Source organism: Chlamydotis macqueenii, chromosome 13, assembly GCF_036417535.1.
Source record: "Chlamydotis macqueenii isolate bChlMac1 chromosome 13, bChlMac1.mat, whole genome shotgun sequence".
NCBI lineage: Eukaryota > Metazoa > Chordata > Aves > Otidiformes > Otididae > Chlamydotis > Chlamydotis macqueenii.
Genome location: NC_141568.1, coordinates 2,357,984 through 2,382,784, shown reverse-complemented (window position 1 = coordinate 2,382,784; position 24,801 = coordinate 2,357,984). Strand labels below are relative to the sequence as shown.

Here is a 24,801-nt window from a genome sequence, read left to right as displayed (position 1 = left end):
AAAATGCTCTCCGCTTACAAAGCTACCCAGGAAACGAGCATTTTTCTGCCTTCTTCCCTGGCCGGTTGCTATCTCATTTGCAAGGGGATGCTGTGGAGGTGTGAGCTGCAGAAGAGCCAGGACCACAGCAGCAGCTCACGCACTGTGCAGTCAGGCCTGGGAAAGCCAGTGCAGTTACGTCCATTTCTTACATCCTTAACTCCTGGCTTTGTTTAGCATTAATGCCCTGGCCTGGCTGTGAATAAAATGCTGAGCAGGAGGTGGGCGTGCATGGTATCACGTTCTGCTGGATCCCTTGGGCTCAGCTTTCCTGAGTTTATTTTCTGCTCCCCTGAATAATTACCAGTCTAGTTTCTTCCAGGTCTTTTGCTATGGGAATAAGATACACTTTTTGTTAACAGCGACTGCAATTAGCTACTGGAACAGCACACGGGTTGACTCGGAAAGCAGGAGAGCTCTCCGGGCGTTTCAAACACCCCTTGGGACATCTCTTCTCAAAGTCTGCTGGTGCTCTGCCAGCAGCCCAGCTCCCACCCGGGCTGAGGGATCACCACACGTCAGGAGGATGCTCTGATCTGGGAGGAGCCAGGGCACAAGTAGCATCACGCCGTGGGCTCACATCTCCATTTCTCATTCAAAACTGGACACCAGCTTGCACCGAAAGCCCCTTTCTGTTTGTCATGGGCAAGAAGCTCTCAGGCCAAATGTTCCTTTTTCTGAGGCATCTGCAGGTTTCGCTCTGTGCACTCCCAAACCTCGCACAGAAACCGTGTGCTGGTGCCGCCGAGGAAGGGCTGAGCTGCCGCCCTCGCCCTCCCAGCCAGGAGGGAGGAGAGCATTGGTGGTCCCCAGCCCAACCCCACATGCCTGGATTCAGGATGCGCCACCCGCTTTGGAACCACAGCCATTTTCAGCCTCTGGGCAAGGAAGGGTCCAAGCCCAGTTTGGTGGCCTGCTGGGCTGTACAGACTCTTTGGCTGTGTGTCAGGACTGCCTGCCCTCCAGGACACAAGGAGGAGCGGCCCTGAAGCAAAGAAATTAAAACAAAGCCGGGCATTTAATTACAGCGTGGGTGGGTGGGCATGACAGACAGACGGAGGGAGGGACGGCTGGGACATAACTAATTACTCAAACACATCTTCCCTGCACTCGCCGCAGCACGCACCTCACCCACCTCCCTGAAGCACCAAAACGCAGCTACCAGCAAAGGAGTGGCAAGTCAGCGTGGAGACAGCCGGTGGAGGAGAGCAGGTAGGAAGGAAGCGGCTTTTTGTTCCCCCTCAGCACTCAAGGAGCTGACACCTCGCTGCCCTAACTCTGCCCAGCGCGCTCAAGAGCTGTAGCTCTCCAAAAATTGCAGCAAGTTGCTGAACTTCACGTTTCCATGCTCCCATGGCAAAAATGGATTTAGCAACATGTCAGAACACAATTAAATAACCAGAGGAACTGAGAGCTGTCTCCTCCCACTCCACGAGGACAAGGTTTTGTTCTCAGGTGCCCACATGATGCACCTTTGCCATGCTGTTTGCTTCTTTCAAGCTTCATTGCTTCCTGGCTGCATGAGAGGAACACACAGGCTGAAGATTACATCCCAGCAGAGCAGCCGTCCTCTCCCGCCATCACCACAAAGCTCTGTCCCACCGTGCCAGCCAGCAGATCACCAGAAAGTGAATAATTTGTGCCTGCCAGCGATGCCTTTACAGAAATAACTGGCACCACATCATACATCTTGGGGCAAAAAAAGTCAAGCTCCAGCAGGGATGCCACACATCTTCCCGTGTGGTCCGAGTTCTAAAATACAGCGGGCGAGCTCTGACTGTACTCGCAAATCCTTGGAAGAGAAATCTGTCACGCAAAGATACCTCCTCTGCTGTAGAGGGCCCAGAGGTGCACTGGAGGTTGGGAAAGCACCCAGGAAGCACCCCGTGTCCCCCTTGTTCTTACACTGACCCACTGATGCTTGCTACTGGCCCCAGCTGGAGACTGGGGACACTGGGTGGATGGTTCAGCACGGTCATTCTTACCTCCTTCCTCTAGTACAAATGCTCGTTAGGAGCTGGTGCTCCAAATGGAAGCGTGAACCTCCATTCCAGACACACTGCATCTTTCAAGCCTAAATGTGCAATTCTTGAATTGCAGACTTTGGATCAAACGAAGGGCTACAAATCTGAGGCGAGGCTGCCAGGCACGGCCTCCACTGCTCCCAGGGAGGAGAGGTCCGTAAGCACGAGCATCCCAGCCAAGGTGTGCCCTGCCCACCCTCCCGGCCCCCCCAGCCGCGGCTGCTCTCTAGGCAATGCCCTGCCTGTGCCCGGCACCCCGGTGATCCGAAACCTGGTTTGAACTGGCTGTTCAGCCACACTCTGCTCTACAATTAACCAAATTAAGGTAACAAGCTCTGACATAAACCCCATTTGCTGATCTTGCCAGCTGCCAAGACTCTGGTAATTGTGCCGGCGAGCGATGGGTCACCTGGGGCCTTTCTGCGGGAGGGACCTATTTCGGGTCCATGCTCTGCGTGTTCAGACCCTTTCTTTGAAAAATGTTCATTTGCTCCCCAGTCATGTCCGTTCCGGTTTTAATAGCACAGCAATCTTCTCTTGCAGAAAGCATTTAATGATAATTAAATATTTTTAACTTGCCTAAACAGCAAGGAGAGGGAACACAGCCATCTAGAGAGCTCAGCTAGAGCAGGGAGGGCCCTCAGCACATCTCCTCTTGGAGGAAACTGAGCCAGGGAGAAATGTGCTGTGGATATGAAACACCCCAGAGGAGAATATCCACTCAGCTGTTGAGCCATTTCCTGTGAAAACAACAGCAATAGTTCAATTGACTCAGTTCTTTGAGTCAGAAAAACAAGACAGCAAGGAACACACAGGGGCCGGGGTCAGGAGAGCATCTCTCTGGCAGCTCGTGGCTCCCTGGGAAACGCACGCTCAGTAGCCACATAACCCCTCTGCTCCTCTCTGATCGCTTCCGCTCTGCAGACAGCTTTGAACAGCAGCTATTAAACTTGGGTACCGTAGCAGACGAGTTTATGGGTCTGAAAGACACCACTGAGAACCATGGACCAACCCTGGCATCCAAGGAGGAGCCGGAGCTCCTGGGTTACGTCCCTGGTTCTCACCACCAGCTGTGGACAGGCTATGACACTTCTCCTCATTTCAACAACTAACTTCTGTTTTACGGAAAAGTTCCTCTCTCCTCCCAGTGCTGAGAAGCTTTGTCAATATTATTTCTCCTCCAGGGTGAAGCCAGCGATCTGGGCTGATTCACTCCACCCCGCACACTACTCAAGCTTCACAACTCCTCCTTTTGCTGTGGTCCACCAGGACACTGCTTGGGCCAGAGAGCATTTTGTTAACCTTTCCCACCTCCTCTGCACCCTGCTGATATCACCAAAATACCCTTTTACCCTCCTTCTGCTAAGCAAACAGCTCTCAATTTTCACAGCCTTCGTGTCTGCCAGCATAATGTTTGCTGCTGAGAAATAGAGAAGCAGACCCAGCAGCAGCAGCGTGAGCCTTGGCGCGACGCACGGCACGCAAAAGGCACGCTGCCCTGGATGAACAGGATCCCTTTGGTCTTCAGCACGGCACGGAAAGGCGCGTCCTAAATGCCCCCGTGTCTGTCCCTATCAGGACAGATTAACAGCAAGGTGCAAACCCTAAACAAACCACCCAGTGGGTTTCCAGCCACTTCCATAAGCTTGTTTTTATTTTTCATATCTGCACAACAGGTTCAGTCCACATCCACAGAAACCTGTGATCGAGAATGACAAACAGGAATGAGCCGCCTGACCAGGCTCTGGAGGGGACACCCAGAGCCAACCAGCTTGACGTGCAAGGGAGCCAAGAACATTTCGGGGAGGGCAGATCCTCCTGCCTGTCACCCACACCTCTAGCATCACAGGCAAGGCCATTAATTTCAGCCCAGCAGTTGAAGGCTGTGGGAAAGGATCAATTTAACAGGCAAGCGACAGCACATGCGTACACACACGGAGCGATCGACTGCACTGATACACCACGGGCATGGACAACTGCTCCGGCCGCAACCAAATTGCTCAGAGAGACAGAGAGAGGAGATCCAGACAGAGATGCAAACAAGTAAATACCGAAGTATTAGCTGCTCTCTAGTTAAATAGGTCTGCATTGCTGGGATAGCTGCACTGGGAAAGATGAGAAGCCCACAGAGTCTCCTGTGTCAGCTGCCTTAGAACCGCAGCAGTGGTGACCCCGTGGCAAGGCTGAGGTGTGCTCCTCAGCCCCAGCGCAAGGCACCCACCTTGATCCAGCCTAGCATGCGGCAGGTCATTCCAAAACCAGCAACGTGAGACAACCCACCACCCTTTGGATAAAGCAGCTTCTCAGATGTCAAGGCACATTTCCACCCTGAAGAGTTAATGCAGCTATGAACCTCCAGACTGGAGCTTAAACAAACAAGAGTTCCCAGCATCATTGAAGGCCAAGCTTGCAGAGCCGCTCCAGCTCACAGCCATCATAACAAGAAGCACAGGTCACTGACTGACCGCTTCTGTATTTTGGTTTTTTGTTTTGTTTTGTTTTTCTTTCCCTGTTGTTATTAAATGCATTTTATTTATTTTTGGACAGGCAACTTTACACATGTAAAATGCAAAAGCCCCAGCAAGCTGAACTCTATCCTTGAATCTATAATTGCCAAAAATTTTCTGGGCAGAGTGGGCAAGACAAAAATTGTCTGAGCAGAAACAAACCGCTGCTCTCACTCCAAACCAGAGCAGGCACGCTGCATAGCTCGCTAACCTGCCATGCCCACCTGGCCTCAGCATCTGCATCCACCTTTGGCTGGAAAAGAAATCAAAGATTAGAGAGCGAGAGGCCCATAAAACATAATTGTGTTGTATCAATCCTCCAGCATTAAGACGCCTGATTAATCTCCAACATGTGGCTGATGTGATTTAGAAGTGCAGGATGCTGGCAGCTTTCCCAGCTTCTCTGTTCGAGCTCTCCTTCGGTACAGTCTTCCACTCTCCACGTGCTCCCTGAACAAGAGGGTGAGTAAGGGAAGCACAATAGCTTTCCTTCAAAGCTTACTGCTGGAAAATCATGTTCTAGCTGCATTTCTGAATGGCAGTGTAACAAGAAACAGCACGGGCAGCTGCAGGGCACACTTTTCTTGTGATCTTTTGTGCCCAAGCCTCAGCCCCAACTTGCAGGGACACACTCAGATGCTTTAGGGACGTTTACTATCCATAGGGTTTGCCTCTTCTCTGCCAAAGAGGATCTACAGAGCGAGTTAGTCACTGCTTGGCTGGGTGAACACCCATCCGGGTTTGGCTTTGGGCTCCAAACTCATCTCAGACACCTACAGCTCCACCATCAGTTGATCCTCATGTCCCAGAGCCAGTCCCTTGGGTGAGCTGGTCCCTCCAGGCACAGACATCAGTGTGACAGCTATGCTGCTGCGTCCGACAACACAGCGTGTGCAACGACATTGCTGCACCTACCCTCAGCTATCAAAAAAGCAGGGGCTGACCGATGTGGCAGGAAATGAAAAAAAAAAAAAATCAATTAAAATCAAATTCCTAAACATGGACCTGTTGATCAGGTTCACTCCTGGGTTCACCCTACGGACACAAGAGGTTATGAGACCAGGTCAAAGGAAAACTTGCGGCAAACTTCTCTGGATGGCTGAGCACGATTAAGTGCAGTTACAAACCCAAGATCATCCAGACAACGACCACTCTCATTTTCTCTCGGTATCTGTGTGCCATTATGCTTTGAGACCTGAGGGACCCTGAGATTTTAATTACTGGCTACAAAATCAAGTTTTCCTGCCATGCCAGCAGGACTCCTCCAGAGCAGCCCTGCCCTCCCCACGCTTACGGCCGTGTCCTCGCCTCTGCTGCTTGCAGAGTTCATCTGCTCAGCCCCCGGCTCTCACTGCAGATCTGGCTCAAGGGGCTTTTTTGGGACATTCAAGTGACGTTGCCACTGGCAGCAAAAAAGAAAATCTGGGAGGAAAGGAAGAGTGAGTAAACTTTCCCTCCCTCAGGTCTTTCTTAATCATGGGATTTTTCACCAGGAAAAAAAAAAAAGCAAAGAAAAAAGTTTGGATAGCAAACTAGCAAAATAACCCTCACAGAGAGAGATCAAACAGGCGTCTTCTAGCAAAAGACAAAGAGATTTGATAAATGGAAGTAATACCCAGATGTGCACACACACCCACAGCGCCAAGATGTTGCCTGGCACCTGGACTACTTAGATATTTTTAGGAGGCTTCTTGCACATCAACGACTGAAGGTTTGAATCTTCATTCAGAAACCCTCTTGTGTCAAGTTCAGAATTTGCCAGCCACAACTACACCTCTAAATACCTTTTTACAAAAAGCAAAAGGTATTGGGGTGGGGGATGCCTGTGCTGGCTGATATTGTACACATCTAATAAAAAAAAAGAAAAACCAAACAAAAAACCCACCAAAACTCCATGCCTAGTCCAAGCTCTTCATGGCAAATTTGTGGATTTAAACCTGCCTCTTTTGTCCTTAATTCACCCCGTGCTTGTTCAGCAGATGCAGCTGAACGAGCCCAGTGAAGGGAGTCAGAGAGAATAACGCTGCTGCCTTCAATCAGGCACTCGAGGCACCGCCGACAAGAAATTTAAGATCAGAAATCAGGCATTAAGAGGGAAAAGGGACACTAAGTTCAATAAAAATAATTCAATAAAATGAGCGTTAAATTCTATTTCCCTAAGTCCCGAATGCCTCTTTTTTTTTTTTTTTTTTTTGAAGCAGAACTGCTGGTGAGGAATCGCAGCGAGGGCTGGCGCCCAGCACTGCAGCACCCCCCAAACGCACAGCGGCCAGGAACGGCACCTCGCTGCTCGAGCTGCCCAAGGGCAGATAAACTTTTACGAAACCCTAGGACATTAACAACAGAAAAAAATATATATATATCTGAAACACGTCTGTGATATGGTTTTAAAATTTTTTTTACATCAAAACCTTTCCTGAATTTCCTCACATGTACATGGCATGAGTGTGTCTTTAAAAATGAGCACTTTTTTTTTACATTTCATGCCCATGTTAGTTTTTAGGGTACTGTGAGGTACAGGGTGATGGGGTACGAAGACCACAGCTGCAGACCTGACCACAGACTTCTGTGACACACCCAGTGCAGAAAACATCCCTGAAACCGGCACAGCCACCATCCAAACCAGCTGCACGATCTAGTGCCGGGCACCCCGCTCACCACATCAAGAATACGGCCAAAAAGCACCCAGAGGCAGCTGGGCAGACAGCAATCTGTGAGAGCTGGCAAAACAGCAGAACCAAAAATAAGCCCAGTTTTCATAACAGTGGAGTGAAAAAAATTCTGATTCTGTCTATGCTATAAGTTATTTACAGTATTTAAGTGCTATGCATTTAAGTATTTAAGTTGTGGTACATATACAAGGTTTACGCACTAATACACTAAGTCCAAGACTTTTGTATTAGTAAAATAACTGCATCCCAAGCGGGTCAGCTATACTGAGTCAGCTTTCAACTAGCTGAAAGTCTAAGTAGGAAAGCAACTCCTACCCTCCTTTTGAAGCTGCGTGAAAGAAGTGATGTAAAACAGCTGTCCACAGAAAGATCAGAAGGAAACGCTGTTTTCTGTGTGGTAATATTGCCACATATTTCTTGGTCTTGAGATGTTACTGCTTTTCTGAAAATAATGAAAATATCCAGTGAAAGGATAAAAAGAAAAGAAAGCCAAAAGCTGAAGGCAGGAGGTCAATACAGAGAAAAACATAGTTCTGTGAAGTCTCAGAAGTTTCCACGTTTGAGCAAGAAACCGTGGTATTGCTCCTCTTCTCTGTTTATGGATACTGTAAACATAAACCAGCGATGGGACAGGAACCATTAAAGCCAGTTAATCAGCTCTGCTCAGGCACTACCCAGAGTGTCATGGGAACACACGAGCCCTTCACCGCCAAAACTGCAGCCCCAGACAGACCGACTGGGTGCCTATTTCACCCCAATACTACCTGCCGGCTTGGGACTGAATTTACCAACCTGGTAGTGGTAAAAGTCCTCTTTGCCCAATGAGCGTTAGAACCGGTGTAGGAGAAAACAGGGGCACGCAGAGGAGCAGCAAAGGCACGGCGCTGTGGCGGGGTATGGGATCAGGATCACCCACCCACTCAGAGGTTTTTTTTTAGAAAAAAGCCACCCACTTAAAAGTGTCGGTGCTTTAAAAGGCTGCGCCTATAGTATTTTGCCTGGAGGAGACCCAGCAGCCCTGTGCTGTGCTCCTCGCGCCCAGCGCAGCCTCAGCGAGCACAGACACTGCACTCCCAGGTGCACCGGCTTTGTCCCTCTGCTCCAAGGCAGGTCCAACCCCCTTAAATCATTCCTGCGAGGCGTTTATTAACCTGTTCTTGTGACTCTCCAGTGAGACAGCCTCCCTGGACAATCTACGTGAGCTCTGCATTACAGTTAAAAGTGTTTTTCTAATGGCTAATTTAAATGTCCCTTGCCTCACAGCTTGCACCCATCATTTCTTGTCCCAGTGAAGATGGAGAACAGTGCAGCGCTTTTCCATTTTCAGTATGCTTTAAGTGATGTTAGTTTGCTTTTCTTGAAGAAAAAATAAGAAAAAGGACAACCTGTTGATGTATTTCTGTTACATAAAAGCATCGAGTTACCTGGCATGATTTAAAGAAAAGTCGAGAAAGTTGCTGAAGTGTACGTGGAAGCTGAGGAAGGGCATATGAAAGGAGCTTGCACATTCTTAAGGACTTACCAGAGAGCTTGCAACTTCCATAAGGAGATTAATAAAATCCATGTTAGACCACAGGCAGAGTCCCCGGCAGCATGTTGTAAAAGAGGAACTCAGACAAGCAGCAGTGTGGCACTTAGGGCAAGGCGTAAACGTGGGCTTTGTGAGGAGCATCCTCTGCAGACCACAAGGTTCCCACCCCGATCCAGTTTGCTTTACGCCGAATGTTGCGTGCACAGGCACGAAGAGAAGGTCTTTGCCTTCAGATGTTATCATCCAGCTATCGCTTTTGATCATTACCTTTCACTCTGTCTGAAGCAACCAGGTGGTTTAGCAGGAAACTAAATGTTATGTGAAATGAGCTGTATTGCAAGACGCACGCAAGTCCTACTTGTACCTCTCCAGACTTACCAAAAATTTGAAACCGTAATAGGCTTCACAGGAGGCAAAAAGCTTCTGAGACAGAAGAGTATAGGATGGGGTTTTTTTGTACACAAGACTGAAATCTCTTATTGGTTACAGATAAAGTCAATAGAAATATCATCTATTTGTACCTGAGAACCAGGGCAGAAAGTGATTCACCCTCAACAAAAGGACAAAAAACAGTACAGAGGGAGGGAAGGTGATTCTGAAGAAGCACATTAAGATTATTACCTGCAACCTAAAAACAATCATAAAGACCTTTTATTGGTAAAATGTTAAAGAAGTAAGAGATTTATGTTTACTTATCATTTTCCTTCTAAGAGAGTAAAAGAAAAAGTTCAACAAAGCAGCGTGGGGAGTTATGAAGAGGAAGGAGGTATATTTTGTGATAAGCCTTAGTGTTCCTGTTGAGTGTAGGCACTGAGCTGGAAGAAAATAAAACCTCTGATAAAGCAAGAAATTCTGCAAAGACAGCACTGGCTCCCATAACCGAGACAGGAATTAAAAAGACCCACATGCACACACAAACATACACACACACATGCCTGCCAGTACAGAGACAGGAGGAACTTTATAGTCTTTTTAATCCACGTTTAACAAATAGGGCCTACGCTGTTCCCTAAGAAAAGTTTATTTTCACAAAACTTGCACCAAAAAAAAAAAAAAAAAAGCACACAATAAAGCTTATCTGTGTGGGTTTGGAACAAAACATGTCCCTAAGTTTGAGAGGATTTTAAGTGTGCATGAAGAAAACAAGCAAAAGCACCAGAAAATTTGCTTTATCTTCCCATTTTTATCTTCTTTTTTAGATGCTAGTTGACAGACATGCGTGCTAGTGTCAGCGGAGAGCTGCAGTATCACTGCTTATCACGCATTTTCTGCTGCCTTGCCTGACCCACACATCCCTGTGTGACCCCACGGACTCAATCAAGCTATTCCACGTCTGGAGCAGTAAGGGAAACGTACAGGGGCAATTTGTGAAAGAATGAAAATTACCGGGGGTTGGTTTGCACATGCAGATACTTCTCTACTAACAAATGGCCGTGACCAGCCACCAGCTACAGAAAAGACTTCTGAGAGCCATAGCACCAAAATTTTCATTCCCTGTAGACTTGGCAGCTCTGCAGCCTCAAAGGGAGAGGCCACAGTGACTGCATGCAGGGGAAAAGACTTTGGGTAGGATATGCTGGGTTCCAGTAGCGTGACATCAAGCACAACTTCGCTGAGGTAAATGTGAAATCTCACAAATAAAATACACAAAAGCACCCAGCCCTTTGCAAAGCATGAGCTGGAAATATCACCCAAGTGTGCAAGAGAGAAACATCTGTAAAGCACTTCTGCTAGCTCTGAAATGCTTGGGTTAGGACTCTTGGGCTTTAACCCTAATTCCCAGATTCTGCGTTACCTGCACATCGCCTTCAAAAGAAAGAGGACACGTACTCACCCTTTGCAAGCTGCACGAAGCCAAGAATGATGATCAAAGCCAGCGCCAGCAGCTTTGCCGCAGCAAAGGCATCCTGAACACGAGTAGCGGCTTTCACGCTGTAACAGTTCACCGCTGTGAGGAGCACTGAGGGGAACAGACGAGAGACACATCAGTTTTCAGTGAAACACTTAAAACACACAACAAATTATAACAAATTGGCATTTCCTTTTTGCTAAAACTTAAGCAAACACAAAGAGTCTCTTCCTAAAATCGAAACTTTTCAAAAGCAAGGCTCTGCGGCAACTGCACTTCTCCATTCCGTCTTTCCTTTTGGCAAGAAGTGGTTTGAATAATGCACACACTCCTTGGGACAAGGACCTGCCTTGCTGCACTGGAGCGTACGCTTCTGAGCACGCAGAAACAAAAGTGGTTACTGCAACCGCTAGCATCAGAGTGCAAGCCTTGTTAAGTCCATCCAGTGTAACGCTGCGGTTGTGTGAAAACACCAGGGCAAACTTCCAGAGCTGATACACGGTTATTTCTGTAACAACAGCACCTACAAGGCTATCGAGGGCACACCGTGCTGCCCACGGGACAAACAGAAAGGAAGCGATGTCCCTGTCCCGACCCGTTAGGCAAGCGGAGAGACAAACAACGCCTGCGGGTCAGCGGCACGGACGGGAAGAGAAGCCAGACTTACAGAAACCCTCATCCTCTGCTTGAGCTGCTTGACCAGCTGTACCAGGGACGGTTGGGCAGGCTTTCAGAGATGCTCCCCAGGGTCAACAGAAGAGAGGGCTGCACAGAGCAGGCCAGCGCAACGGCTCAGATTTGCTGTGGCGGCTCTCGCACTCGATCGTGCTGCCTCCCCGTGCAGCATTTTGCTTGCCGAGAAGCTCCCACCACCTACAAGTTGCTCTGTGGTTAATGCAACTAAGGAAGCCTAACTTCCTACCTTTTTTGCCCTTTCTTTGTGAGCTGGAGGCTCTTCCCTGCGGAATGCCTTCCAGCCTGGCCTCTGCCCTTGTGGCAAAGGCTCTTTCCCACATCCTGCAGCTCGTTTTCACAGGACCCCGCTGCCTCGACCAGAGCCAAACAGCTGCTCCCCAAATTATTTAGCTTGGATGCCATCACCCTCTCCTGAAGTTATGGGCTGTATCAGCACTCACAGTTGAAAGCCTAGAGCGCTTGATGTAGATGTTTTGGCCTTAATCAAACCCCCAGAGATAACGAGGGGGGTGAGCAGCACCTTCATCAGGTCACCAGTGTCTCCAGGAGAGTGGTGGTGGAGTCCCCTGCCACAAGCCTGTCCCCATGGGGCTGAGCCACACAGGATGCTTCAGAACGGGGAGTGGGGAAAGCGATGGATAAAGGTGGGCGGCAGAAATACCAGTAGTCGGATGGCTTGGTTACTGCCCAGTAAGAGCACCCAGTGCCTTAAGACCCTCAACATGCTGAGTATCACAGGGAAAACCACAACACGCTCCTACCCTGCAGCAAGGTTATCTCCCAGTGACAGACAGCATCCAGCTGGGCATGCCCTGAGCACCCGTGCACACGAAGGACGCAGGCTCCAGCACACCGCGTACTCACGAGCCCACCTCCAACATGAGATGGTTGAGCGGGATCGGCAGGGCCCGCCTTTGCTCTCCAGCTTGCAGCAGGTCCGCGCACCAGAGCTGCTCACATCTCATCAGCTCAGAGCAAAGGCACGTTCCGCAGCCTCACACGCTGCTTCCCAGCGATAAACTGCAAACTGAGAAATCAAACCACGGGAGAAGGAGTATTTGGACATTTGAAAGGGGCTCAGTGACTCTCTGCCACCCTGCATCCTGCCCTGCCCATGAGAAAGCAACTGCATTGCTAAGAGTTCAGGGAATCGCACCCAGAGCCCACGCCAGAGCTGGGAATAGCCTTCCTGGAACATACGGGCAGGGGCAGGGTCAGATGTACCCAGGGGCTGGCTTCAGAGAGCTCGGTCCTCGGGGACTGCGGTATCTGGGCCTGACAGCAGCGATTAGACTTGGCCTTCCACTCCAGCGGGCACCGAGGGCGACAGGACTTCCTGGTGACTCAGAGCACGCGCAGGGAAGAAGGGATTTGAGTTGCATCATTCATTCACAGGGGTCCGAGAGCCCGCTACAGCCACAGCACCACAGCGATATGCATCGGGCCGAGAGGATTAAGCGTCCCTTGCTCAGCTAAAGGCTGCTCGTAGGGGATCTTTAGGCAGGGAAGAGCAGAGACAGGCCCAGTGCAACAGAAACTTGCCACAATGCCTCCCCCAAACGTTAACCCCTTGTCCCAGGGTGCCTCCGCCCCGTGCTGTTCAGGGGAGATACGGTGTGTCTCACTACAAAGATAAGGCGTGCCCAGACTTGGAGGCTTCTCAGCATCGAGCAGCAGGCCGGCACCGCGGGCGGTGTGCAGGGTCACAGCTCTGTCGCCTTGCAGCGAGACTGCGATAGATCTGCTCCAACCAGTACGCTAAACGGGATGTTGTCCAGATGTACAGGGGAGGAGAAAATACAGGTGAGCAAGGCCAACTGACAGTATGCCTACGCTACAGAGGGGAGGTGAGGGGAGAGAAGAAAACACAGGGAAATGCCACTAAGCACAGATGACAATTCATCTACTAAAAGCACCTCTAGTGAATCCTAACAGGGAGGCCAGGGAGGGAAGAGAGGATCCAGGATTCACTTGGACCAGCCATTATGCTAAAAATAACACTCTCCTTATTTACAGAGGGATATTTAAAGGATGAGCTAACACATCTAAAAGCACCCTTTTCCCGTTAGTGAAGACAGCCCTTAGAGGTGCGACAGTGACGTTCCCTTCCCCGTTTAGGCATTCTGTTCCTTTGACAATAGCTGCCTCAGCCTCCACATTAAATACTGACTTTCTCGGGACATTTTTCATGTTCTGGTGCTGGATGGAGTCTGCTGGACAGACCACGGGACGGTAGTGGTGTACATATAAGGCAAAAGCCTTCCACACAGCCCAAAACTGAAAAGCAACAGAAATATCTGTATTCAGCCCCTAAAAACATATCGGTGGCAGATAAACAGGCTCCATAAAAATAAGAAAACACTTAGGGCCACAGACTCTGAACAGGGCTGAGAGCTTCTGCCACACCAGTTGTGATTCAGAGCCCTTCAACTCACAATCTCTCTGCTTCGCTTTTCCCACCGCATAATAATATTTGTCTTTCCTAAAGGAGTGTGGTGGAGTTACTACACTTAAATGCTTTCAACCTTGGAAGGGCTAAAAAAAAAAAAAAACAAAAAAAACCCCACAGTCTCACCCGCCAGAAAGAATCCTGCAGACACCGAGATAAAACACAAACCAAGTACTTTTTCAGTAAGACTCCAAGACAAATTCCAGTGGCTGTTCAACTTCTCAGGAGACCAGAGAGCTCGGTTTTCTTAAAGCAGAAAGTTTTATTCCTTTGACCCAAGATGCCACCCTGCAAAGCAAGGGCTGAGAGACTCCTTCTGGCACCGCTCCGTTCACCTCGGATGAACTGCTCCACAGGAACAGCGGGGGAAAGCTGCACAGCCACAGCTTCACTATAAACCAGGGCAGCGATACGACGCAGGGAAAGATCAGACGGCGCTGTCCTAATTTCTGCAGCACCCTTCCTAAGGCTACACTGCTGGCCGCTGTCAGAAGCCAGCTACGCAGCGAGGCAGACCTTTAGCGTGACCCACCGGAACCGTTCCAGGGAATCAATCTAGGAACAGGGATTTCAGCACGACCTGACGTGACACAGTCTGTCTGATCCAGCAGCCCCTCTCCGAAGGCTTTACATAATTGGGATAATAGGAGCTAGAAAGCTGCAGTGATTGCAGATGTAAGAGAGGGTACTTTTATTTATTTACTTACTGTATCTAGCAGAAGCAGGGAAGGTACTGGGTTTTGGCTGCTGTAGAGTTACAACGTGCTCACAAGGTGCTGCTGGTGACTGCTCTAGCCTAGCTGAAGGTGAAATTAATTTCAAGATACTCAAGTCACCCCTAAAAGGGAAATCCAGAGGCTCTCAAAGAGAAGTTTGGCTTTGTAAAGACACCAGTGGGTCCAGCTTCAATTATTTACTGTGTCCTAGCAGTCCCAGCTGGCTGCAGGCATGTCACTGAACCTGCTCCGCTGGCACTCACCTGCAGAGTCAGACAATTTCCCTGCTGCTGATAGGAACCAAGGATAAATTGACTAACACGACACAGGACCCAGACCCTTGCCCCCAGCCCAGTTCATATTTTATAGGCGTACTCCTTTGATCTCTCAGTCCCAAGTTCAAAGATTCCTCCCAAACCTGATTTCTAGGTAACAATAGAAATAAATCCCTGCAAAACAGACACAGAAAGGGATCACGCCAATCCCCACACAGAACAAGTCCACGACGAACACCCAATATGTAACAACAGCTCCTGTGTCTACAAAAGAAAGGCAGGATGTAGTAAAGCTGCCCCGCGGGCATGTGGTTCTGCCCAAAGCAAACATTTTGTGAACGGAGCCCTAACACAGGTAAACTGGGGCTTGGCATTTATGATGCAACACTCTTGGCAACTATCGGATAGAAAAAGGCAGGGCTGCAGCTTTCCCAGGCCATGGAACGTGGCCACAGATCGGAGATGGAGGAAAGACAGTGCTCAGGGAAGCTCCGTTTGGGAAAAAAAAAAAAAAGCAAACAAGCAGCCAATCCACAGCTCTGTGCACTCGTCCTCACTCACAAGGGAAAAAAGGATGCAATTCCAGGAGTGTATGTAACCTGCTGATGGGGAGATGGGAGTTTGCTCAACCCAAGATCTTCAGCAGCTTTTTTGGTGAAACATTTCTGAAACGGGTGCAGGAATTCTCCAGGTACTGGCACAGCCACATTCATGCTGCTTGTCAGGTGACATACCTTGGGAGCCTTGCACAACGTCACTTTTGTCCTTTATTTCATTTTCTGTAGGTTCCCCTGGTCCTGACCTGTAGCGGTTCCCATACAATTCAGTCTACACCTCTATAACAAGGATAAATGTGTGTAAGTAGCTTGCTTCAAAGAAGGAAACTCAACTAACTTGCTGCAAGTTACCCATGGATTCCTATTTGTGGTATTACAGGACCAGGATGAAAGTGCATAGTAGGGGAGGGAACTTGTGGAAAGAAACGGGAAGAATGAAGGGAAATCCTCCACCACAGCTTCCCCACCAGGAAAATGGGGACTGTTAACACTGTCTGCACACAGAGGATGAATTGGGCAATGATTCCTGTTTGTGACTCACACGTTTCCAAAGCGCTTAGCCCCTAGAGTTGTAAGATGATGCTTCCATTTACCATCTGCCACTGGATGACGTTGATTTTCTCTTCACAATTACTTCCAGAACAGTTCTCGGCTCCTTTCCATTTCCCCATCCTACAGCAAAGGCTGGTCCTTTCACTCTTCATGAAGCGCAGATGACAGACAAGCGGTTTTCTCTTCTACCCAAAATGGTGCAACCAGGTTTCAAGCAGAGACAAGACAAGCTGAGCCCACGGCCACCAAGAAACAAACCGCAGGGATGACAAGAGCACACTGCACAGACACAGAACGGCCCACATGCTTTAAAGAGAACTGCTGCCTAAGCCCACAAGAGGTTAGACACATCAAAAATAGTTACTCCACACAGTACAAACAAGGAATTACGCTGGACTGACCGCAGCGGTTTAAACCACGGGGACATCAATGCCTTAGCTATTCACCAAGGTCAAAAAAATCCCGCTTTATATTCAGGTGGCTGTGATGCCACAGCGTCTTCTAATAGTCTCAGGTGTCTGTTTCTAACAGCACAATCTAACATGAGACATACATACAAGGATACACAGAAAACTGTTAGGGAAAAGTCAACTTGATAGATTCTGAGACTTGTGCCCGGCAAGGTGGTAAAGAGAAAAAGTAGAAGGAAAACCTTTGCAGATATTTCATTAAGGACAAACTGGAGAAACTTAACAGCCAGGGCAATCAGGCCGTAGATGGGAAACACTTAATGGTGCATGGGGCTGTTGGAAAGGAGCACTTGGCTCCAGAGGAAATGTTTCTACATTAAAATGGACTTTAAAATAATAAAGATACCTGGCAATGGTTTACAGTTTCCTTTTTATTTTTCTTCCCAAAAGAGCAGTGCTGAGGAATCAGGGAATGTGCACACCGAGAAACAATGGGTGAAAGGAGAAAAGGCAAAGGCTGCCCTACCACTAGAGCTTAAGAAAAGGGACCATCTCCAGACCCATCCCCTAACTGAGACATGGGCTCCAGCTGTCTCCAACAAACGGCCACGGACAGACAGAATGTGTCACAGCTCATTCTCCCTGATGGCTTTCAATGCCAGGTGCTGAAACGGGCTCGGAGCCGGGAGCCAGAGAAGTTAGTGCAAAGCGGGATCATGCTCGCATTTCATCCTGCAGCACAGCTCCCAGAAGCATCCACACCCTGAAGCTTCCAGAATTCTGCAAGAATAAATTAACAAGCACTTTCTTGCCACTGCTCTCTCAAGAGCCGTGCCAAGCAGCGCAGAGGAGTCAGGGCCAAAAGGCAGCACCAGGAGTGCCCGGAGGAAGAGCTCAGTGAAGAATTTCACAGTTTGCAGATACTGCAGAGGCTGGATCTCAAGCCTATATAACTGCACCCATCGCTCTGGCACCGAGGTACCGTAGTAACAGCAATGCACTTTACACTATTCCAACTGTGCAGGACGTGAACAGCTATGAAGAATTTATTACTGCTCAGGGAGCTAACTCCTAGCTAGTTACTATTCTGTCTCCTTAGAAAGAAGGTTGTGTTTTTACTGTCAAAGGTTCTAGATTACGTGAGGCAGCAGTTTCACAAAACAGGTCATTTTACCATGGGAAGACAAACAAAAAGACTTGGTAATGTGAGAAAAAGGTGTATTTCCTCCATTCCCAGCAAATTAAAAGGGCTGCCCAACTATCGCAAGCTAAACATCTTCTCTGTCATCCCCACCTCTTATGAAATATCTTCCTAACAGCAAACACTGCACATGAAGGCTCGCAGACATATAACCATCCTTGCCAGATGGTCAGCTACTGGACCTGCAAAACAGGGCATCTTACCTGGCCCACAGTGATGTTACACTGACACAGAAACCCCTTCCCACAGCTCTACTGAGTCAGGTTCCACAAATCCACGGGAAGGTGGCTGACCTTCAGCATCGAGTGCTAAATTCTGGATCACAAGCTTAATGAAAAATTCCAGGCAGGTTTTAGTCTGAATCATGCCACCTATGCCACGCAGAGGGTCAGAATTCAGCTCTGCGTGCTGGCTGGCAAGAAACTGCTTTCACATCCATAACATTTGATCTCTTGGCCACATCTGACACCGGGACTGAGAGACTACTGGAATATTTGAAATACTTAGTGGTGTTGCTTTGAATTTGACTGACCATGGCAAGTTTCTCTGAAAAAGCCTTCCTAATCTGTTCATGTCAGAAGAGAAAGACTCTGAAGAATCTCAGTGGTAGTGTAAATCATTCAAATACAATAAAATTTAATGGGACGCTTGTTGTGAGAGCCAAGAGTGGGGTGCCAAGAAATGCAGTAGTTGCTTGCTGTGTTACAAGAGTCCTCCAAACCTTCATCCATTTCAGAGGAGCTCTGCCAGCGTCAAAAGGCTATTTTCATTAATGCTACTCTCTCTAATTAAACACGGATTTAAAAGACTGCAACCTCAGTCTTGCAACATTAGCCATACAGCAGGGATTCTGCAAAGACCCCTTCCCTCCACTCTGATCAAACAAGTGCATATTTACTGATACAGCTTAGTCATTTAATCCACCTTTCTGGAGGAGGGGAGGGAAAAAAAAAAAAGTCTTCAAAGCTTCACACCCTGCTTGTCCTGGCAGATTAATTCCAAGCATCAATGCTGCAGAATAAACCCATCTTAGACAGACAAGCATAAGATGTATTTTGTGCTTGCCCTGCTTACCAATTAATTAATAGCTGATGAGTTCAAAATCCACCCATAGCTTCACTTTAAAGCAGCGGGTCAAACAGCCCAACTGTCAGATATAAAGTAAAACTTTACCATCCTGCTTTCAGCGCAGACGCTTTCTAGTTGAAACGCTGACACTGAATAGTCACTTACGGACTACGGCTGTAATTTGGCAAGCACTCAAGGCATGTGTTTACACACTTTTGCCAAACCCCGGATTCGATACCATTCTCCTCCTCTAACTCACAGTGTACTCAGGGGCTGTCGGGCACTTACGCGTCCATACGAATGTGCTATTAGATGTGTCTCAACTCTGCGCTGACTGCTAATAATTCTCCCGCTATTAGGCTGTTCATAACAAGAGAGACAAACGAGAAATATGTGAGCATTTCACCAGAATTCCATGCTTGCAGAAGGATTGCCCAAAATACTATTTCAGAAGCAGCAAAGGAAGTCTAAAGAAATGTTAAAAAAGATTAAAATACTGCAGCTTTGGAAGTAGCAGTTACCATGCAGGAATATTGGGATTATTAGCGCCAGATTAGCATATATAATTAACAAGTGATAAAAGGCTTCAGAAGCTAACAATCAAGCCACTGATCTGACACCGAAGATTAAGAGTAAAATTATATGCAACTGGCAGAGCTTCTCAAGCTTCTGTGGTGCAGATTATACTGTCAAGAAATAAGTAAATTACAGAATAACCTGTTATGTAGCACACAGGGCATGTGGCAGGCGCGTATAACAATGTGTGTAGGAAGAACAGTTCAGGCACTTGTGAAACACCAAGCAAGACCCAGCTCAGGTCTGGAAGAAGCATTATCCCTTGTCTCCCTTACCTATCAGGAATTTACTGTACCACAACTCGAAGACCTCTCACATGTAGAAAATTTGCAAATTCACAGGTGGAAATAAGGAATATGCACGTTATCTTTAACTGGATGACTTGAAACTGTCCATCCTTGAGCCATCTCTAGAACATACACTGCGTATTAGGTTGTGCTCTGTGAACTTTTAATGATTTTTCTTGAGATTTATCAGTTCAAATTTAAGAAATGTAACACAAGTGGCAGCCAGTTGTAAAAGAGAATCTGACCCGCTAGCACTACAAGACGTTGAGATGCACTTCTAGCTGGATGCTGTTCCACGTCACTGTTCAGACTGTTCCCTGGATGCCACCTCTTAAATGGAAAAAAAAGACAGGATTAAACAGTTTTACATGATCCTCCTTCTCGTACGTGCAGCTGGTTCTGCAACACACAAACAACAGGTTCTTTCAGAACTACACTTGCTACATAAATAGTCTGTTAAAAAGTTTGTATTTTTTTTTTTAAATCCAAAGTCAAAATAAATTGTAGGAAATTGCAGAAAAAGATACAAGTATGTTGGAAGTGCAGTGCAAACGTACATTGCACTGTGATGCTTTCTCAAGAGGAAAAAAAGAGGAGCCAACAACAAATATAATGGATTGTAATTTATCTAGATATCCTCAAACCTGCACCCGAGACACACAGTACACAGTCCTTAGTAGTTTAACTCTTTACCATATACAATACTGATAGTGTAATGTAGATGTCACCAAATACGAGAAGTCAGGACCTGGTAACTGTCCCTCCATCCTCTGTAGAAAGGGTAACATTGGTTTACATGAGATCCTATTTGGGGGAATTGAAATTATTGTTGGGTTTTCACGCATATGCACAAATTCTCATCTTCATTAACTTTTTCTGTTTAAGAACGCTTGGACACCAGGAGGACTTTGTGCTTTTTATCCCTTAGCAAATGCTTTTAGGATTTATCAGTCTGAAAAGTATCAGCCATCCAATCTTACAGATAAAATAACATGCAGATTATGAGTTACCTAAGTAAGCCGCAGCCTGAAAAGCATTAAGCCAAGCTATCTGCAAATTCTTACAACTAGGGAGCGCAGGCTGTTTTGTGGTGAACATAAAATAAGGCACGCAAATGGTGAACAGCTTGACCCGTCTTGCTGCAGGAAGACTCCCCTGTAGCGAATTCCCACACCTATTTGGCAACCACAACAAGCATTCCTGTTGTCTTATGGAAGTAGTCGTCTTGCATACCAACTGTCTGTAGATTACAATCTCGACAGCAGAAAATACCTATTTGTAGTTAAATTCTACTTACCACCCACCTTGTCTTCCTCAGCACCTTGAGAGGAACAAAATTCCCTCTTCCAACTATTTTTTCTTTATTTCAAGACGGTGATTTATTTAGATTACCTTAATGCCCACGAATTTAATTTCTGTACTTCATGGTGGCAAATACCAAATACCACATTATTTATTCGACTGCTCAACACCAGTAACACTCAAAGGGGAAACAAATAAACTTTTGTCATTTCTCCTCTTACTAGAAACCATGCAGACAACGGCATCTTATGTTGAGATACAAACTTTACGAAGAATACAACTGGTCCTGTTCTACAGCTGGGTTTTGGCTACATAGCAAGTCAACTGTATTCCAGCCCAGTGCCCCAGATTCCGTCGTTGCTTCCTAAACTGTTCCTTCTCTCGTTAAGATAACTTGTTAATGTATGCTCTAGAGCATATGCACAAATAGGCCATTTTTCCTAGCCTAAGGCTCCTGGAAAAAAAACATTATCTCATTGGGTACGGATATGTTTGGAACAACGATGTAATAAAGCCGCTCGTTAAGTCCATAGAAGTTTTGTGTGACTCTCTAAGTCCTTGGACCAGATTTATTTCATTTGTTGTTCCTAGTTCATGATGTGGTTTTGGCACTTGACAGTAGAAAAGCTAACTCCAAAAATCAAAGTTACAAAAAACTAACTTGCTGAAGGCAATGCATGATGAACCAACCTTTTGCAGCAAAGGAGACAAACAAAAATTTAACCCAAAGCATAAACAGAATAGTAGCCAGCAGTGTAGGGGGAGTCAAGTTTAAAGAAGAAACACATGGAAGCAATGCAGATTTGTAGAACTAGCAACTTTTTCCTTGGCATTTCAAGATAAAGGTTCAAGAACAAATTCTGCTTCAGGAAAACTACTAATCGCTAGCACAAGAAAGTTGGAGATGCTTATATTACGTATCGGAGAAGCAGAAGTGGGAAGGAGACCTGGCACCAAGACGTTTCATGCTGTGATCCACCCCGTCACTGAACAGATCTTGCCATGGGAAGTCTACTTTACCCTGTGTACCAGGTTTGCGTGGCAAAGGGGGCTTCAGTGGGGGGGCTTCTGTGAGAAGCTTCCCTATGTCTGATAGAGCCAATGCCAGCCGACTCCAAGATGGACCATGGTGGAGCAAGCTGTCCCCATGCAGCCCATGGAGGCCCATGGAGGAGCAGAGATCCACCTTCAGCGCGGGGAGGACCCCACGCCGGGGCAGGCGGATGCCTGAAGGAGGCTGTGGTCCATGGGAAGCCAGCATTAGAACAGTCCGTTTCTGAAGGACTGCACTCCATGGAAAGGACCCACGCTGGAGCAGTTCATGAAGAACTGCCCGTGGGAAGGCGTCATGTTGGAGAAGCTCGTGGAGGACTGTCTCCTGCAGGAGAGACCCCATGCTGGAGCAGGGGAAGAGTGTGAGGAGGAAGGAGCAGCAGGGACAATGTGTGAGGAACTCGCCGCAACCTCCATTCCCCATCCTCCTGTCCTGCTCGTGGGGAGGAGGTAGAGAAACTGGGAGTCGAGTTAAGCCCGGAAAGAAGGGAGGGGTGGGAAGAAGGTGGTTTAAGATTTAGTTTTATTTTCTCGTTACTCTACTCTGATTTGACTGGCAATAAATTAAATTAATTTTTCCCCAATTTGAGTCTGTTCTGCACGTGACAGTAACTGGTGGGTGATCTCCCTGTCCTTATCTCGACCCACGATGATTTTGTTATAATTTCTCTCCCCTGCCCAGCTGAGGAGGGGAGTGATAGAGCGGCTTTGGTGGGTATCTGGTTTTTATCAGTAAAATGGCAATAGAAACACTTCACCCTACCTATTTCAGGAAAGTTCCTGCAGATGAAAAGTTCCTGACTATCAGAAACACAATCTCAAGGGTTTTGTCAGCTATAATATGCTCTTACACTGGAAAACTTTGACATAAACCAGTAAGAAAGTGCATGTAATCAATGCTCTAATTCTGTTAGCTTCTCAGCAAAAAATGTGAACACCACGTGCATGTATGCTCCTTTTCCCTCTGTCACTCAACAAACCATACTGCAGACGGGCAGGAAAGCTCTAAAACCAGATTTTTCATGGGGTCCTATGTGAGGCAAGAAACCCATCAGCAGAACTGTTCTTTAAATCTGCTGCAGCTTTCTTAGTTGGGTGACAATATTTTCTTAATATATGCACTCCGCTTTGTTAAAAACTCGAATGGAAAGTCCATACTCCTGTCTACTTGCCTGGATGTCCCTAAAAATTTATCTAGGGAATAAGTTTATGCCATGCCCAAAGAAAGTACAGTTTGCTGCCCTGCCTGTTATCTATCTAATTCTATCTGCTAGCTAGCCGTGTAATCTATCTGCCGCAAACTCAGTCAGTTTGTGTACGAAAACATTTACAGATAATCTATCTTCCTGTAACGACCATGTGCTGCAAATTTTGAATGCCTGCCATCCTCATAGGGTGAAGGAATCTAACACAATCTCCCTTTGGTAGATCAGTTGACTGTAACTTTGAAGACCAAATAAACGCTTTATAAAGCCCTCACAAAAAATGATACCCTCTCCCTGTGTACACCTCCACAATGGCAAACGGACTACAAGTGGAGTGGAACACGGACTGAATAGGAAACGAGGAAAGGCAGAAAATGGTCCTGTATTGAAAGAAGGAGGAATTTGGATATGGCAGCTTTGCAGTCACCAGAGGAATGGAAAATGGGGATTCACTGGCAAAACCACAGACCTCATACCAGAGAGATGATAAAAACTGCAGCAGGAGAGAGATCTGTGTGCCATGGCAGACATCAGTGGCCCCAAATTAATCACAGCATGACTAAACTTCTCTGCAAGGCAACTCCTCGTGAGATACAATGCTTGGTAGCAAAAAAAAAAAAACAACCCAGGTTTTGAGCCTGGTATCAGTGCACGCACAGCCTAGAAACGTCTCATCTCCAAACTGGTGCTGAAAACAGCCAGGCACTGCAGCACAGGTCATGTTCAGCACCAGTTGCTCACGACATACAATCTTCCAACCTAGGTCTGCACATAAACATGCATCCCAGCCACCGCTGCACCCCAGCACTGGAGGGCTGCAAGGGGATTGTACCCTGCCCAAACACTGCTGTGGGAGGGCACCAGAAATCCCATTCCGGCGCCCAGGCAAAACGCACGTTGCATTTATCGCGTGCTGCTCGCTGCGCTGCCGGAAATCAGAGCGACTCGCTAGCCCATCACCGGCAGTCTGGGAATCTTTTTTTCTATTTATTTGGGAAGGGGCCCCATTTCCTACCCATGCTGTTCAAAATAGCCAAAAAACCCCCGGTATACAGCCAGCTCAGCACAGGAGAGATGGTGCATCTCCTTCAAGGCTGACTTTTTGGGAAAAGGTGATGGCAAACGGGGAGCCACGTGGGGTAGCAGGAGAAGGTCTGCGGGTACTTACGGACGCAGAGACAGGCCACCAGCTTGGCAGCCTCGTCGGGCACCGGGCAGGTGGGGAAGATGGGCTTGAGCAGGTAGGTGGCAAAGACCAGAGCCACGATGTACTGCGAGGAAGGCCGGATGATGAGCAGCTCTATCCAGAGCTTGAGGAAGGCGGGCAGGGAGCCGTACACCTCCAACATGTAGGCGTAATCCCCGCCGGACTTGGTGATGGTGGTGCCCAGCTCAGCGTAGCAGAGGGCACCCACGATGGAGAAGGCCCCGCAGACAGCCCACACCACCAGCGACAAGCCGGGCGAGCCGGCCTCTCGCAGCACGCCGGTGGGGGTGACGAAGATGCCGGAACCGATGATGGTGCCTACGATGATGGCCACGCCGTTGAGCAGCGTGATGGAGCGCTGCAGGGTCACCCCTTCGCCCTCGGCGGAGGCGCAGGGCGAAGGCGACCGGGCGCAGCCGTTCTCCTGCGCCCCACCGCCCGTCGCCTCCAGCATCTTCTCCATCGCTTGCTTCTCCTCCTCCTGCGCCAGCGAGGAGGCCGAGCCCGCCGGGCTCCTCTTCTTCACGGCGCTGTTGGTGCCGCCGTTGCCGCCGCCGCTGCCCGACATGGTGGCGGGGCGCGGAGCGGAGCGCGGAGCGGGACAGGCCGCTCCGCCGCCACCATG

At 48.0% G+C, this 24,801-nt stretch overlaps 1 protein-coding gene across 1 annotated transcript in view; it reads right to left on the bottom strand.

The window, feature by feature from the left end:
* The window catches only part of SLC7A5 (solute carrier family 7 member 5), a 40,245-nt gene extending 15,444 nt beyond the window's left edge, over positions 1–24,801 (bottom strand). Inside the window, exons 1-2 of the mRNA XM_010129725.2 lie at positions 24,138–24,801; positions 10,608–10,733 (exon numbers count right to left, since the gene is read on the bottom strand). Of these exons, the coding sequence (XP_010128027.2) occupies positions 10,608–10,733; positions 24,138–24,744 (733 nt within the window). The 5' untranslated portion in view covers positions 24,745–24,801. The remainder of the gene's footprint in view (positions 1–10,607; positions 10,734–24,137) is intronic.